This window comes from Pelophylax lessonae (genome assembly GCF_965119305.1).
Source record: "Pelophylax lessonae genome assembly, chromosome: 12".
Taxonomy (NCBI): Eukaryota; Metazoa; Chordata; class Amphibia; order Anura; family Ranidae; genus Pelophylax; species Pelophylax lessonae.
The window spans coordinates 25620962-25638264 of NC_138779.1; the positions used below are offsets into that span (position 1 = coordinate 25620962).

Below are 17303 nucleotides of genomic sequence, written 5' to 3' on the forward strand. Positions count from 1 at the left end.
GCTGATTTTGTTTTATTTAGATCCTTTTCTGACCGCTAAAGAAACGCGGGAGGAAGACACAGAATTTAAAGGAAAATATAATAGGGTAATTGGCGCTGCCAAATAATGAAAAATGTACAAAGGTGTACATTTTTCATTATTTGGCAGCGCCAATTACCCTATTATATTTTCCATACCCTGATATAGTTTTACTATATTTTTGGGGTAGGCTGCAGCCAATCATATAAGGAGATCCATTTGCGCGGAATTTTTTCTTTATTACAGAATTTAAAGGGATTCATTTTTCTTGAGCTTTTCATGCACTTTTTTTTTAATGCAAAAGTGCATCAAAAACTGTACATTGTGAAAGCAGCCTATCTGCCAAAAACAAATTCATATTCATTCACATTCATGAAAATAAGTCAAATAATAACACAAATTATCAAAAAGAATAAAATTCTATGTTTGAAAGTGTATACTTTCCTTCCACGTCAACTACTGTAGTTAAAGATTCAAAGATTCATCAGATGCTGATTTGTTTTTATTTAGATCCATTTCCAATGTATTTGCCATTTTAGATTTTATATGACCTATGGTAAATGGTATAAATTCATATTCATTTACATTCATTAAATTAAAAAGTCAAATATAACACATTATTTATAAAAAAAAAAAGTACCATTCTACGTTTAAGGCTCCATTCACACCTGGGCGTTTTTGAGCGTTTTTCAGCTCCAAAAACGCTAAAAAAAAACGTTCCAAAACGCCCAACAAGTAAAACCCCATTCATTTAAATGGCCCCTGTTCAAATCTGAGCGTTTTGCAAAACGCCTGTAGCTGAAAAAAGTACATGAGCTTCTTTTTGGGCTGATTACCAGCGTTTTTGATAGATGTCAATGCCTGCCTCCAAAAAAACCTGAAAATCGCGTTAAAATAGCGGTAAAAAACGCGCGAAAACGCTACGCTCAAGTGTGAATGCAGCCTAAAAGTGTAAACTTTCCTTCTACGTCAACTAATTAAAAATTCATAGATGCATCATATGCGGATTTGTTTTATTTAAATCCATTTCTGGCCGCTGAAAAATGCAGAAAGAAGACACAGAATTTAAAGGGATTCATTTTTCTTGAGCTTTTTATGCGCTTTTTTTTAATGCAAAAGTGTTTCAGAAACTGCTCAGTGCAAAAGCAGCCTATCGGCCAAAAATAAATTCATATTCATTTTCATTCATGAAAATAAAAAGTCAAATATAACACAAATTATCAAAAAAAATAAAAATAAATTCTGTGTTTTGAAAGTGTATACTTTCCTTCCACGTCAACTACTGTAGTTAAAAATTCAAAGATTCATCAGATGCTGATTTGTTTTTATTTAGATCCATTTCCAATGTATTTGCCATTTTAGATTTTATATGACCAATGGTAAATGGTATAAATTCATATTCATTTACATTCATTAAATTAAAAAGTCAAATATAACACATTATTTATCAAAAAAGTACCATTCTACGTTTAAAAGTGTATACTTTCCTTCTACGTCAACTAGTTAAAAAAATCATAGATGCATCATATTTGCATAGATGCATCAAGATTTGTTTTATTTAAATCCTTCTGGCCGCTGAAAAACGCAGAAAGAAGACACAATTTAAAGGGATTAATTTTTCTTGACATTCTATCATTTTTCTTGGCATTTTTCATGCCTGCCTCCAAAGACGCCCAAAAAATGCCAGATAAATGCCTGCAAAAAAAACGCCCAGGTGGAGAGAAGCCACTACCCTGCTCTAATAATAATTATAAGAAAAATTATCTTTTTTTCTCTGGTTCTGGACATGCTACAGAGCTGAAACTTCACAGGTACACTTTTTAGACCCCCCAGACACCAAATCCAAAAAAGTCACGCCTGCCTCCAAAGACGCCCAAAAAATGCCCGATAAATGCCTGCAAAAAAAAACGCCCAGGTGCAGAGAAGCCACTACCCTGCTCTATTAATAATTATAAGAAAAATTATCTTTTTTTCTCTGGTTCTGGACATGCTTCAGAGCTGAAACTTCACAGGTACACTTTTTAGACCCCCCAGACACCAAATCCAAAAAAGTCATGCCTGCCTCCAAAGACGCCCAAAAAATGCCCGATAAATGCCTGCAAAAAAAAAAACGCCCAGGTGGAGAGAAGCCACTACCCTGCTCTATTAATAATTATAAGAAAAATTATCTTTTTTTTATGGTTCTGGACATGCTACAGAGCTGAAACTTCACAGGTACACTTTTTAGACCCCCCAGACACTAAATCCAAAGAAATCTTTTTTTTTTTTTTTTTTTTCAATAATTGGCTCTCTATCAAAAATGACAATTTTTAAGAACTTTTTTTTTGTGTTTGAGCATGACCCAGAACCATCATATTCTGATTGGCCAAATACAAAGTCGTATAAAGTCGTCTATCATACAAGTCGCGCTGAAGTTGCGCTTGAAGTCACGCTAACAAGTCGCCCCTTATGAGGCGACTTAGAGGTCGCGGCAGTGTGAACCGGCTCTTAGAGTGGGGAAGGATCAAAACCTCTGCTGGTTTTATTGCTGTGTTTGACCCCACTTGCGAGATTTCCTTTTTTTTTTTTGTTTTGTATGGTCCCTAGAATGTTTTCAGAAGAAGCAGGAAAATAAGGATTTATAGCATTGTGCCTTTAAGGAGATTCCTTTCACTTGTTCTGTGGTCTCTGGGACAAGAAAGGAGGGAATCCCGTTTATAGAAAACAATCATAAATCCTTGACCGCGGTTCCCCATCCTAAATATAGTTTGTGCTGCTTTTTCAATGTAAGAAATACAGTGAAATCTGGATGTGCATGCTTTTTAAGAGATATATAGTATTATTTTAGGATTTCTTTTATGATCATTCTTTATTTGTGGACAATCTAGAACTGTTTTAGTTATGTCTTATGTCCTGTTTTGTTCCTCCAGGCGTGTGACAAAGAGTGGCATCATTATGTATTGACCGTGGACTTCCCTGCAGTCACGCTGTATGTGGACGGGGTTTCCTATGACCCCACCACAATGACTGAGGACTACCCCCTGCATTCTACCAATCTGGAGACTCAGCTTGTGGTCGGTGCCTGCTGGCAAGGTAAGTGTTCAGTAATACGCCGACCTGTATTAAATGCAGAATGCTAGAATGCAGAGAGCAGTTGCATATAGATAAAGATAAAGTAATGTGTTTATGTCAAGGTCTAAGGTAATGCAGCAGTGGATTACAATTTTCCTCCCGGGCACGGCCATTTTTAGATTTTTCAGTGCCCAGAGATCCATATTCTCTGCAGCTTTTTCCCTCGAAGGAAATGTATATAATATTGTAGAGTGAACACATAATTGGCATCCAGCTGTGAGTAAGACAGACTTGTTCAGATGTGGAAGATGGTGTTGCTATAAATTGCTGCTTGGAGATCTCAAAATCTGAATCATCGAGAGATACAAGACACCAGCAGGGGTTACAGGCCACCAGTGCCCTGCCGGATGAACTGACCTTTAATTAATTTTTATAAATGGCAGTTATCTGTTAATGTCATGGATCCTGCATGGACTGCTAGGCTGGATTCTCGAGAATATTAGTTTATCTCAAACAACTTTGTAGCATTAACCAAACCATCTAAGTGCCCGTTCACACTGGGGCGACCTGTCAGGCGACCTGGTCGCCTGACAGGTCGCCTTCCACAGAGAAGCTGTGGACCCGTTCTAATAGGAGCGAGACATTTCGCTCCGACTTAGAAAAAGGGTCCAGAGCTTCTTTGGGGCGACCCGGAGCGACCTGCATTGACTTCAATGTTATGTTCACAGGTCGCCCTGGGAAGTAGCGTCGCCCCAGTGTGAACGGGGGCTAAATCTTCAGTCTGTAGGGAGACTTTTTGTTCCATAAGAGACAAATTGGTAAACACCCAATCAGCTTATAGCCAGAGGTGAGCAGATTCTGGAGGATAAGACTATTAACCACTTCAGCCCCGGAAGATTTGACCAGAACCCATTTTGCGATTCGGCACTGCGTTACTTTAACGGACAATTGCGTTACGTCCTTTTTCCCCCCCCCCCACAAATAGAGCTTTCTTTTGGTGGTATTTGATCATCTGTGCGATTTTTTTATTTTTTGCGCTATAAACAAAAAAAATAGTGATAATTTTGAAATAAAAAACAAAACAATATTTTGCACATTCTGCTATACGACATTCCCAAAAAAAAAAAAAAAAAATGTAAAAATCAAAATGTTAACATTTTAGGCCACTACGGGAAAGATTTGTCATTTTTAGAATTTTTTTTTTTTTTTACACTAGTAATGGTGGCGATCTGCGACTGTGACATTGCGGCGGACAGATCGGACCCCTAACTGACATTTTTGACACTTTTGGAGGTACCAGTGACATTACTACAGTAATCAGTGCTATAAATATGCACTGTTACTGTAATAATGCCATTGGCAGGGAATAGGTTAACCCTGTGGGTGATCGAGGGGTTAAATGTGAGCCTAGGGGAGTGATTCTAACTGTGGGGTTGCGTAGCTTCTGAGATGACCATAGAGACATGCGATCCTATATAGCAGGATCACATGAGCTCTGTGATCATCCCAGGGAGAAGGATGGTCGGCTGTGACTCCCATTTTATACTGTTAGCTATTTATATCATGGCCTTGCAAATAGGCTTTCTCAAATTCAGCGCCAACAAGGTTCCAAGATTTCTACACATAATACACAGATTTACATTTGTGAAAAATATTTACCCCCTTGGAGCTGGCCGCACGCAAATATGCGCCCTCTCGGTGCCTGGGCCGTAGCGCCAAGAGCCCACTTATATGTGTGAGTTGCGATCTCGCTGTGCCGAGAGCGAACACCCTGCATGCTCCTGGCATAGTGACTGGCGTCTAACTGAAAGCTCCCAATCGCTGCATGCAATCGGGAGCTTTTGGATCACGGCAGTCACATGATCTTAAACCACGCCCCATCACCCGGGATCTTAAACCTTTTACAGACCCGGGAGGCTCGGCATGAAGAGGTTAAATAAGAGTGAAGTCATCCCTGTCAAAAATAGTTTTAATGTTTTTGTGCTCTAATGAAAGGGAGTTTTATTGCCCCCAAAACGCATCAGATATTATTTATGGTTGAATTATTAAACCTTCTTTTACTCTCACCTTTTGGTTTGGCGCCCATTTGTGTATATTTACATTTGGTGTCAATTTTTGGTACCTCTCGAGAAGCTCTGTTTGTTTCGGGAGCTGCCTCACCAAGTTAGTGAGCTCATTTGAAAACTTACTGCATTTACAGCCCATTCAGACTGGCGCAACACGACTATGTGGGGCGACTTCGGCGCGACTTGCACAGACTTCATATAATTTAAGTCAATGCAGGTCGCCCCAAAGTAGTACAGGACCCTTTTTTATAAGTTGGAGCGACTTGTGTCGCTCCTATAAGAACGAGTCCTGTACTACTCAATGGCGAGCGACCGACCGCGACTTGTCAGGCGACCAAGTCACCTGACAAGTCGCGCTAGTCTGAATGGACTCTTAATGGTTTGAATAAGCATCCCAACACCTTGGAAATATGTCTTCCTGGAATAGGATTCTTGCAGTCTGCACAGGCTGTAGAATGAAGAGAAGCTGATCTATGCAGCCAGTTCCTCAAGGCTGAGGCCAGTGGTTTCTTTGAGTCCGACCATTTATAATAATGTACAGTGTACACGAGTCTTCCTCATACCCCTGTGCCTTGGGTACTGTGTGGCTGTGCGGTGTGTACGGCAGTCACCATCCTGGCCCAAAGTGTACACTGTACCTTGAGTGTGCTCGTCTTGGTGTAGCGCGGAGCTGCCCTTAGGCCGACCTTCGCTCCCTCGCATAGCTGTGTGCTTGTTGTCATAACTTGTTTTGTCATTGTTACCAATGTCCCTAACCTTGTGGTTACTTTCCTTGTTTGTCCCTCTCTTACTTTTCTGCAGAGTATTCAGGAAGTGGAAATGTCACTGAGCCAATGACTGAGAGTGATGCAGGTGTCTGCAGTCCCCCTTCCCCCCCATCCTGCATACCTTCTATATCACACACACATCCCATGCCATCCGCTCCTCGCATGAACTTCACACTCACTTCCTCTATTTTTATTTAGCTTGTATTCGGGGCTCTGCTCCTGTCCCTCTTCTGTTTTCAGTCAGCATATTGAAGGTTTACATTGTTTCTCTTTTTATCTCCATCTCATAATACTCAGAGGTGACCTAAACGCACACTAACATAGCGATCATCTATCTTGCAGCATCTCTAAACACGTACATATAATACATTGGCAGGTATGTATCTTCAATGATAGAAAATTTAAAAAAATTTTTTTGCAAGGCCCCTTTTACACGGGCTTTCCAAACCGGCCCACTGACCTAATCGGATGCTCTATGCAGCCCTATGGAGCAGTGGATGTCAGCGGAGACCTTGCCGCTGACACCCGCTGCTATCCAATCCTGTCTGTGAAATCCGGACGGATGGAAACCCTATTTTCCATCCATCTGGAGGATCGAATGAAAATAGACAGGCGGTCCATTTTCATCAGATCTAACATAGAGAACAGCAGGGAATCTGACAGCTCCGTCTCTGCAAACTTAGTGGAGACGGAACTGTCATCTGCCTGCTCAGCGGGGATCAGCAGATGGATCCCCGAGCAAAACGGAGATAGCTGAGTCTTAAACTTTGAGACCTCCTTTTTTTTTTTTTTTTTTAATTTTGGTGTAATTTGGATGCTTCTGTCCTTGTCAGGTCTTCACTCCTCTAGGTAGAAATCCTCGCAACTCTTTTAATGCGGCTATGTTTTCAGCTGAGTGTCAGGACAAGTCAGATCATTAGAGGAGAGCAGGATGAGTTCCCAGCATAACTAAAGCAAACTAAAGCTGACCATGCTGTGCTCTCTTGCCTGGTGTGAACAGTTTTTAAGTGGAAAGCATAGGGACTTGCAGGAACATTAGAGATTTCCCACAAACTAAGAAAAAATTAAAACAGGATAATTTTTCATACAGATACATGGTACAGCAGGCACATATCAGGAATTTGAAATTCTGGGGGTAACGAACACTTTTTAAACTCTACAAAAACTGTTACCTGTTCTGCCCTAAATGTTATCAAAACTTTTTACATTTAGACCACAAATTATTCTGTTTGTTTAGTGCTCCTTTGGGAATGTGCCCTTGTTCATTAAAGTGGATGTGATCCCTCACATATACCCAGTGAAGTAACCAGCCTCAGATGATACACAGAGATGAAACAAATCTCCCTATATAAGTTGTATTTGTATATCTGCTATCTTCAGCTTTCTACACTTGTTTAGAAAGTGCACATTGTGTTGGCAATTTTGTTTCCTCATTCAGCAGTGGGAGGGGAGTCTAGGCATACACTGTGTGCAAGCTGATTGGAGGAGGAAAGGCACCCCCCCTTTCCACATAGGCAGAGGAAGAAAGAAACTCACAGAGCTATGCTGTGAATAGACAAGCTCTCTGCTAATCTATCTCTATGCTCCCTCCCCAACACATATTTCCAACTGATTTTATCTCCTATGTGGGAGAACTTGTCAGAAGTTATCATGCTGATAACAGAGGAACGGAGCAGCCAGCAGAAAGACACAGGACTTAGGGCTTTGGAGAGAGATAAGTAAACACTACAGATATGTGCCCAGGTCAGATTTCATAAACGGGGTTTACATACACTTTAAACACATCAGTTTCCATAATATATTAAAGCAGGTTAGCAAATGGCACTTTTCCCATCCTTCTGCTGCCCTGTGAGAGCTCAATAATGCCTCGTTTCCACTGAGCGGAACGGTTCAGGTCGATACAGTTTGGAAGGGTTAGAATGGTCCGGCCTATTCAGGTGAGTGTTTCTACTGCAAGTCGGACCGTCGGGGGCCATGCAGGGTTCACACCAAACGTGGTGTTTGTGTTGTGTTTTCGTTTGGAGAGAGCATTGACGTTTTCCTGTCCACCAATCAGGGGAATGTATCGTGTGACGCCAGTAGCTCCGCCCTAACCGTACCGTACCATTTCCTATGGCCCTACATCTGGAGGAGGACCAGGAATGGTGCGGTTTGGCTCGGTTGTACGGGCTACTTTCATAATGGAAAAACTCAAAATAGCTTACCGTACCGAACTGACCCGAACCGATTCGCTCAGTAAAAACGAGGCATTAGTGACCTCAGGCATTCGGCCAGTTTATCTTCCCTGGATGATTACTGATGACCCATTTCTAAAACCAGAAGTTCTATCGGAGGAAGCAACCCTTTTACATGAACAAGCAAGCACATGAAGAGGGTTTCCAGGGGGCCCTCCATCCTGCAGAAATAAAAATGTCTACCTCTCTATGTGACCCATTTCTTTTATAGATCTGCCAGCCATTGCTGGTACTAGGAAAGAGTCAGGCTATAGAAATTATTTTAGTGCTGTGGGCTGCTGAGCACTGTCCAGCTAGTAGGAGCAACAATGTATATTACTTCTAAAGCCGGCCATACATAGATCTGAAATTCAGCCTGTTCAACTGGGATCAGACAGATTCTGATCTATGTATGGACAGGCTGATTGTACCCAAGTCATGGTGGAAGGAAAGAAAATACATTAATCTATGGCTTGCTTTAATTGTACAATACAGAACACAGGCTAGCTTTTCTTAGACCCGTGTTATGGACTGCTACCGTCAGGTGCTTGGACAATGGAAAAGCATTTGAGCACGCCTCCTTGGACAATATAAATTCATTTTACTTTTGTCCTCCAGGTGCACGTGTTCATGTTTAAAAGTAAAAATTTACTAAAACTAGAATACAATTTTCTTCCTTGTAAATGGAGCCGCTATAGGAACTTCTCCCCTCCAGAAGTCTATTGTAGATACAACTGATATGCCAAACGCTGATCAGATTTTATTTGCACCACTCACCAAGGCCATGCCTTTCCTAATTTACACCACTTTCACCTGCCCCATCCAGAGCTCATCTGCATGTCCCTCCCCTGTCGGGGCCCCTGGACAAAGCCAGGCTGCCCTAACGGCTGGGTGCTACTAACCTGCATGTCAAGCTATAACCTCACCTGGAGGAGAAGAGCATGCCCACAAAGGAGGCCTGTGCCTATATTTCTAGACTCACTTTGTTCTTCCTCTCTCTTTCTCTAGGTGGCGAACAGCACATGGCGCAGTTTTTCCATGGAAATCTCGCCGGATTAATGATCAGATCTGGCAAGTTGGAGAGCAAGAAGGTGATAGATTGTCTGTATACCTGCAAAGAAGGTCTTGAGTTCCCACCAGCAGAAGGTGTCGGGAAGGGCATGAAGGTAAAAATAAAAAAAACAAATAACAGTGAAATGGTTCTGCTCTAAATCTGGGGACCAAAGAATGTGAGAGCGCTGTACCATAGCAGAGTCATAACACCGATCCTTGATTAATTAAATCATATGTATTTATTGAACAATCCAAGGCATACAAATGACATGAAAGATGTCCCCTGTCATCTGTATGCCATAGTGTGTTCAATAAATACATAGGATTTTATTCATCAAGGATTGGTGTTATGACTCTGCTATGGTAAAGCGCTTTCTCAATTTTTTTGGTCTCCTTATCTCATTGGTTTATAAGTTTGGGACCGCAGACAAAATGCCCCCATTTGGGCGTCGGTTTATGTGCCTGGACATTTGTGTTGCTTTAAAGCTGAAAAAATCCGCGATGAGCAAATATTGTCTAGATACAAAAGGCATGTGTATCCTTCCTTGAATCTTGGTGTGCTTTGTGTATTTCTTCCAGATCTGTGCAGTAATCCAGAGTGAATGTTGACCTCTGTGCAGAAACTTCCTGTAATAAAGACCACTCACTGCTGCTCTCTATCCTTGTGCAGGGTGACTGGTCTGGTCTCCGCCACCCCCTCCTGTAGTTTTCTGAAGGCAGTTTGTTGTGGGGGAAACTATTGGGCTCCTACCAGCTCTGCTCACTTCATAGGCTATGTACAGTACTGTTATGCTGCTGAGAAGCCGCTCGGCTGTCATTACAAGGAGCAGGAAGGGATGTTGTAACCTCCCCCCCCCCCCCATTCCCCCGCTGCCCTCCAAGACCCGGGCAACCAGTCTGCCTGGCCGCCAAAGACCTGCATTCAGCTCTGATCGGGTCTCCATGCAAAAACCAGGAAGTGATGTCATGAGTGACATCACTTCCGGGTACTGTCTGGCGCAAGATTAAAAAAAGACTGCGTTCAAAAAACAGCCAAACTTGTCGTTTTTAATGCTTTTAAGTGCAGAGGAGTCCAGATCCCTCCACAAAAGTACCTGTCAAAAAGAAAAATTGAGACACATTTTTTTTTTTAAAATGTACAAAAATATCGGCCAATATCGGCCGATACCAATATGCATTGGCCAAAATATCGGTATCGGCAACGAAAGACCGAAGTGGTTGTACAATATATAAAATCACTGTTTAAATTGAAGACATGTTATAAATGCCTAGAATGGAGTGAAGGAAAGGTGCCTATGTGGTTCTGGGGAGGAGGGCAGAACTGAAGTGACCTTGTTTGACTCCTGTGGGCAAAGCATAGGTTCCCTTTAAATAAAGGGAATGTTCATGCTTCTATATTCAGTCTTGCTAGGATGGATTAGAGAGGAGCAGAATTTGAAATTCTTAAGCCTTTTGTAACTTTTGGTGAATGTTTATTCTTATTCCACAGATCACTTTAAGTCCCAGCCAGTCTACATTGACCCTGGAGGGTGATGACATTGACCGCTTTGACCAGGCCATGCAGCACATCTCCTATCTGAACTCCCGCCAGTTCCCCACACCTGGCATCAGGCGGCTGAAGATTACAACCACGGTGAAGTACGTGTGATTTCCTGATATATTTATACCTCATAATAGAGACATGCAGTCCTTCAGGAGGTTGGGTTAAACATAAATTTGGTGCATACAGAATTGTATTTTATCATAGACAAAAAAATAAAAAACCAAGCAAGTTGTATACCTGCTAATTAAATCTTTGTAACATGCTTCTTATCCCATTTTTGGTGATCTGTGGTCAGTTTAGTACTGCACAGGGCTTAATTTACCCACAGGGAGCCATGGCATTGAACTGAAAGATAATTCTATTTTGGTATTTTCAAGAACAAATTGCTTGAAAAGTATTTAAAGGTGTGGGATCTAAATAAACATACATACTCACCCCAGCTTTTCCCCGCCTGTTCTAAGCCAGAGAACTGAGTGATCACATGACCTCTGATTGCTCAGTTCTCTCAGAGCACAGGGGGTCACCGCTCTGTGCTCTGTCCCTCCAGCACTCACTGGAGCTCCGGACTGTGGAGGGGGTGGGAGGGACTGGCTTAGGCTCTCGGCAGAATGCTTAGTGGCTGAGCCTGCTGCTGGCCAGCTATTTGGCTGGATCCCAACATTATTGTCAGGATCCTTCCTGAGCCTGTACCAACTCTGTGACATCAGCTGACAGTGGGAGAAGATGCTATAGATTGAAAGACTAGGCTTGGAAGGATGGATACTATAACTCTTTGGGTGAAGTGGCCCCTTTACAGAGTAACCGAAGAAAAATCAGGAAGTGCGTCTATTTGACCATATTGTTTTCTGCCATAGGTGCTTCAATGAGGAGACCTGTATCAGTGTTCCCGATGTGGATGGTTATGTCATGGTGCTGCAGCCAGAGGAGCCAAAAATCAGCTTGAGCGGCATCGATCATTTTGCCCGCGCAGCCTCGGAGTTTGAGAGCACAGAGGGCGTGTCTTTATTCCCGGAGCTTCACATCATCAGCACCATCACCCGGGAGGTGGAGGCCGAAGGCGAGGGGGATGAGGATCCTACTGGTGAGTTCATGTTTGTGCCTGAACACTGAAATAAGAGGAAATGCTTAAATACATTTTAGCATTTATGTACACATGGACAGTTGTCTTTTTTTTTTTTTGCACCCAAATCTGACAGGATTTCCTTGTGTGACACCGGGTGCAGGTTCTTCTGGTGGCAGGATGTTCCCGCTGCAGGATTTTGTCACATAACTGCTTGTTAGCACAGGGGCTTTTGCACTGTATCAGACCACTATTAAGGAAAAGGAAAAAATAGCGATGGGGCTTATTTTAGGCGAAACTGAGCTTGGCACTAACCTTTCACCTAAGGACAGGGAGGGGGGGAGTTGACCGCTTCTGGACCTGAAGGATTTGTCCCCTTAATGACCAGGCCATTTTTTGCAATTCGGCACTGGGTTACTTTAATGGAAAATTGTGTGGTCTACGATGCTGTACGGAGAAAAATTGATGTCCTTCTTCCCCCCCACACAAATAGAGCTTTCTTTTGGTGGTATTTAAACACCTCTGCGGTTTTTATTTTTTGCGCTATAAACAAAAAAAGACTGACGTTTCTGGAAAAAAAAAAAAAAAAAAAGATTTTTCACATTCTGCTTTTAGGCCAATTTGTATTCTGCTACATAGCGGACTGCGACATTGCGGTGGACAGATCGATTGTGGGCTTGTGAAATGATCATAGAGACCTGTGATCCTATATAGAAGGATCACAGGCGCTCTGTGATCATTTCAGAGAGAACAACGGTCAGCTGTGTTTACAACAGCCGACTGTCCTTCTCTCTCAGCAGGGTGTGATGGCGGGTGCCTGGCAGCAATCTCGGCCACTAGCCCTGTGCATCGGCATTCCCGCTGCCTAGTGGGGCGCTCCCGCTGCCAGCAGCGAGCACGCCCCCCCACCACCATGCCTGATACTGATGCAGGGCTACATTGGTTTGCGCAAGAGAGGCAGCCTGCCGCAGTAAATCTGCGGCGGGTGGTCTTAATGTGGTTAAATATAACAGTAGTAAAGATTGGCGCAATGGTTGTTAGTACTTATCCCTATTACCATCTACATACAATGCTAAATTTAAAAGTCACATACGACTACTCCGTTCATTCTTAGTCTTTTGGGCTCAATACGGTCTGTAGCTAAGGGCAAGTCGCCTCTTGAAAAAGAGTAGAAGCAATCGGCAAGACCATGTGAGAAATGCAGAGGCACCTCGAAGTGTAGACTTTTCGAACATTTATTAGGCAACAAATTAGGAGCAACTTTTGGGTAGGTAAAAGCAGGCATATATAGATATTTCACTGTTCATGGGACAGTGATCGCGCTGTGTACGTTTGGTAGGTTGGTGTCCTCGCTTGGCTGGGTCAGGAAGCCGGCTATGTGTGTGAAAGCATCCAGGAGAGAGAGATGGCTGGAATGCTTTTGTTGCCAACATCCCGACCCAGCTGACCATCATACTAGCTTACACAGCACGATCGTTGTCCCTTGGATTGGTGAAATGTCTCTATATATGCCTGCTTTTACCTACCCAAAGTGAGTTGCTCTTCATTTTTTTTTTTCCCCCCCCAAAACTCTTCATTTTTTTTGCTTATTAAATGTTCAAACAGTCTACACTTCGAGGCGCCTCTGCATTTCTCTATTTTCTTAGGGGTAATTAAATAGTGGGTCTGTTTAGCGTAGAGGATAAAATGTAGGTCAGCTACACAGTAGCTTCACAGTGCTGGATGCCTTTCGTCAAAAACTATCAGCAATGTACTTCTGGTGTTGGAAAACAATGTTGAGCACTAATGTTTGCTATAAAAAAAAAAAAACTGCTTTACCACCTTTACATTATATTGTACATGGGGCATCCACAAATACACTTCTGTGCAAGTGAGTACCCCTCTTGCCATATGTGGGGTCCTGGGATCAGTAACATGGGTGGTATGTTCTGTGTAGCAGTCCACCCAAAACCTATAAAAATTTTGCTAGGCTAATTAGGGCGTGTAACTGAGATGTGGATGGTAGAATTTAAAGCAGAGCTCCACCCAAAAGGGGAAGCTCCGCTTGTTTACACCCTCCACTGCCACGTTTGGCACTTTTTGGGGAGTGGGGTGGAAGCGGATACCTCGTTTTGACAGGTTCTCGCTTCCACTTTCGGCTAATATCAATGCGGTGATCAAGGCTGTTTGCCCCTCCTCCTTCCCCCTGCAGCCTTCTGGGGCACACACAGGTCCCAGAAGACTGCAGGACCAATCACAGAGCGCACATGCGCAGTAGGAAACCGGCTGTGGACCTGGAAGTCTTCACTGCTGGTTTCCCCATACCTAAAATGCTGGAACTTGCACCTGGAGCCATTTAAAGAATCGGCTCAGGTGCTGACATCGCTGGATCCCAGCACATGTAAGTGTCGTTATAGTAAAAGTCAGCAGCTACAGTATTTGTAGCTGCTGACTTAAATTTTTTTTGGGTGGGACTGGACCTCCTCTTTAAGCATTTCTGGGACATAGACTGATGTACATGTAAATCACAGGCAGAATTGTATCAGTACAGTGAACTTATAACCTCAAGTTACAGTGGGTACGGAAAGTATTCAGACCCCCTTAAATTTTTCACTCTTTGTTATATTGCAGCCATTTGCTAAAATCATTTAAGTTCATTCTTCTTCCTCATGAATGTACACATAGCACCCCATACTGACAGAAAAACACAGAATTGTTGACATTGTTGCAGATTTATTAAAAAAGAAAAACTGAAATATCACATGGTCCTAAGTATTCAGACCCTTTGCTCAGTATTTAGTAGAAGCCCCCTTTTGATCTAATACAGCCAGGAGTCTTTTTGGGAAAGATGCAACAAGTCTTTCACACCTGGATTTGGGGATCCTCTGCCATTCCTCCTTGCAGATCCTCTCCAGTTCTGTCAGGTTGGATGGTAAACGTTGGTGGACAGCCATTTTTAGGTCCCTCCAGAGATGCTCAATTGGGTTTAAGTCAGGGCTCTGGCTGGGCCATTCAAGAACAGTCACGGAGTTGTTGTGAAGCCACTCCTTCGTTATTTTAGCTGTGTGCTTAGGGTCATTGTCTTGTTGGAAGGTAAACCTTCGGCCCAGTCTGAGGTCCAGAGCACTCTGGAGAAGGTTTTTGTCCAGGATATCCCTGTACTTGGCCGCATTCATCTTTCCCTCGATTGCAACCAGTCGTCCTGTCCCTGCAGCTGAAAAACACCCCCACAGCATGATGCTGCCACCATCATGCTTCACTGTTGGGACTGTATTGGACAGGTGATGAGCAGTGCCTGGTTTTCTCACACATACTGCTTAGAATTAAGGCCAAATAGTTCTATTTTGGTCTCATCAGACCAGAGAATCTTATTTCTCACCATCTTTTAGTCCTTCAGGTGTTTTTTAGCAAACTCCATGCGGGCTTTCATGTGTCTTACACTGAGGAGAGGCTTCCGTCGGGCCACTCTGCCATAAAGCCCCGACTGGTGGAGGGCTGCAGTGATGGTTGACTTTCTACAACTTTCTCCCATCTCCTGACTGCATCTCTGGAGCTCAGCCACAGGGATCTTTGGGTTCTTCTTTACCTCTCTCACCAAGGCTCCCCCGATAGCTCAGTTTGGCCGGATGGCCAGCTCTAGGAAGGGTTCTGGTCGTCCCAAACGTCTTCCATTTGAGGATTATGGAGGCCACTGTGCTCTTAGGAACCTTAAGTGCAGCAGAAATCTTTTTGTAACCTTGGCCAGATCTGTGCCTTGCCACAATTCTGTCTCTGAGCTCTTCAGGCAGTTCCTTTGACCTCATGATTCTCATTTGCTCTGACATGCATTGTGATCTGGAAGGTATTATATAGACAGGTGTGTGGCTTTCCTAATCAAGTCCAATCAGTATAATCAAACACAGCTGGACTCAAATGAAGGTGTAGAACCATCTCAAGGATGATCAGAAGAAATGGAAAGCACCAGAGTTAAATATATGAGTGTCACAGCAAAGGGTCTGAATACTTCGGACCATGTGATATTTCAGTTTTTCTTTTTTAATAAATCTGCAACAATGTCAACAATTCTGTGTTTTTCTGTCAGTATGGGGAGCTATGTGTACATTCATGAGGAAGAAGAATGAACTTAAATGATTTTAGCAAATGGCTGCAATATAACAAAAAGTGAAAAATTTAAGGGGGTCTGAATACTTTCCGTACCCACTGTATATTCAATGGCCCCAAAACTAACCGCAGTGATTGTACAGCAAGGCTGATTAAACAGTCCCAGGATAAGAATATGTAAATCTAATTTACAAGATGTCACACATTGATTTCCAGACATTGAGGAGGTTTTTCTTTGATTCTTCCATATTCAGTTCAAGAGTCTTTGGTTTCGGAGGAGATCATGCATAACCTGGACACCTGCGAGGTCACTGTAGTTGGCGAGGAACTGAATCCTGACCAGGAGAGTCTCCAGCTGGATCTCACACACTTGCAGCAGAAAGGGCTTGAAATGACCAGCTCCAATCAAGGGATCGTCATCACAGGTTAGTCAACACTGTTGTTATGCTAATAGGGTGTTACTTTGGTTAGGACACCGAGGAGCTGCTGGTGAGGTTATACAAGAAAGTATTGCAAAGGGAAGAGATATCTGCAAATATGCAGTAAGTCCAATGTTCCCTCTAATTTTTTTTACTGTGCTGAGCAAATAAAAACATTTCTGAGCGCAAACCTTTAGACTGAGCAATTCACATAGTCTGCGGCTGCGCGGTCTGAATTTGTGCTTCACGTCTGTGAATCAAAGGCTATCAGCGCAAAAAATTGTGATTACTCCAAAAATCAATATAAAATACAAATGGTGCTACAAATCATATATAGTGAATATAAATTGTGCCAAAATCAATTGTGCAATATTGTGAAACTTCACTAAATAAGTGACCCAGCAGCACACACTGCCCACAGCATTGCCCCCAATCAATGCAGAGTGCCCACAGCATTGCCCCCAATCAATGCAGAGTGCCAGCGTTCCCCCCGCGAGACACCCCCCCCTCCCCCTGCAAGACCCGTGCACTCACCTCACGGTCACTTCAGTCCCCGGCTCCCCGCGTCTCCTCAGTTCTTCCGCCTCCTTCTCGGCCAGTGGCATGGGGTTTGACTTTCGGCCAATCAGGAAGCGGGAGGACCCGCTCCTTGATTGGCCAGGAGGAGGATCCGTGTGACAATAGCGAATTTTCATTCGCTATTGTCACACAATGGGCGGGCTCGGCTCAGAGCGCACTGCTCACTACCGTCGTTTCACGTCGTCTGCGGCTGCGCGGTCTGAATTTGTGCTGCGCGGGACCGTCAATTAGACTGCGCGTCTGCGCATGCACGCACCTTAAAGGGAACATTGGCAGTAACCCATCCAGAATATTTTACTTAAATATCCGGTTAGGCCTTATGCACACTGCTGCTCCTAAACTCACGTTTAAGAGCTTTTGGCATCTTATTTTTTTCCCAAAGCCCCTGAACCTTAACTCAATAAAAGCCAACGTCCATGTACACACATAGGCTTTTACAAGGGTTTAGGAGCAG

At 43.2% G+C, this 17303-nt stretch overlaps 1 protein-coding gene across 4 annotated transcripts in view; it reads left to right on the forward strand.

Moving 5' to 3' along the window:
- The window catches only part of CLSTN1 (calsyntenin 1), a 191454-nt gene that overhangs the window by 162964 nt on the left and 11187 nt on the right, over positions 1–17303 (forward strand). For 2 of the 4 annotated variants that reach the window (XM_082274509.1, XM_082274510.1), the window contains 6 exons: positions 2928–3090; positions 5937–5987; positions 9124–9281; positions 10658–10806; positions 11566–11792; positions 16106–16276. In XM_082274509.1, coding sequence (XP_082130635.1) covers positions 2928–3090; positions 5937–5987; positions 9124–9281; positions 10658–10806; positions 11566–11792; positions 16106–16276 — 919 coding nt within the window. The remainder of the gene's footprint in view (positions 1–2927; positions 3091–5936; positions 5988–9123; positions 9282–10657; positions 10807–11565; positions 11793–16105; positions 16277–17303) is intronic. The other 2 variants (XM_082274511.1, XM_082274512.1) reach the window with 1 other exon arrangement.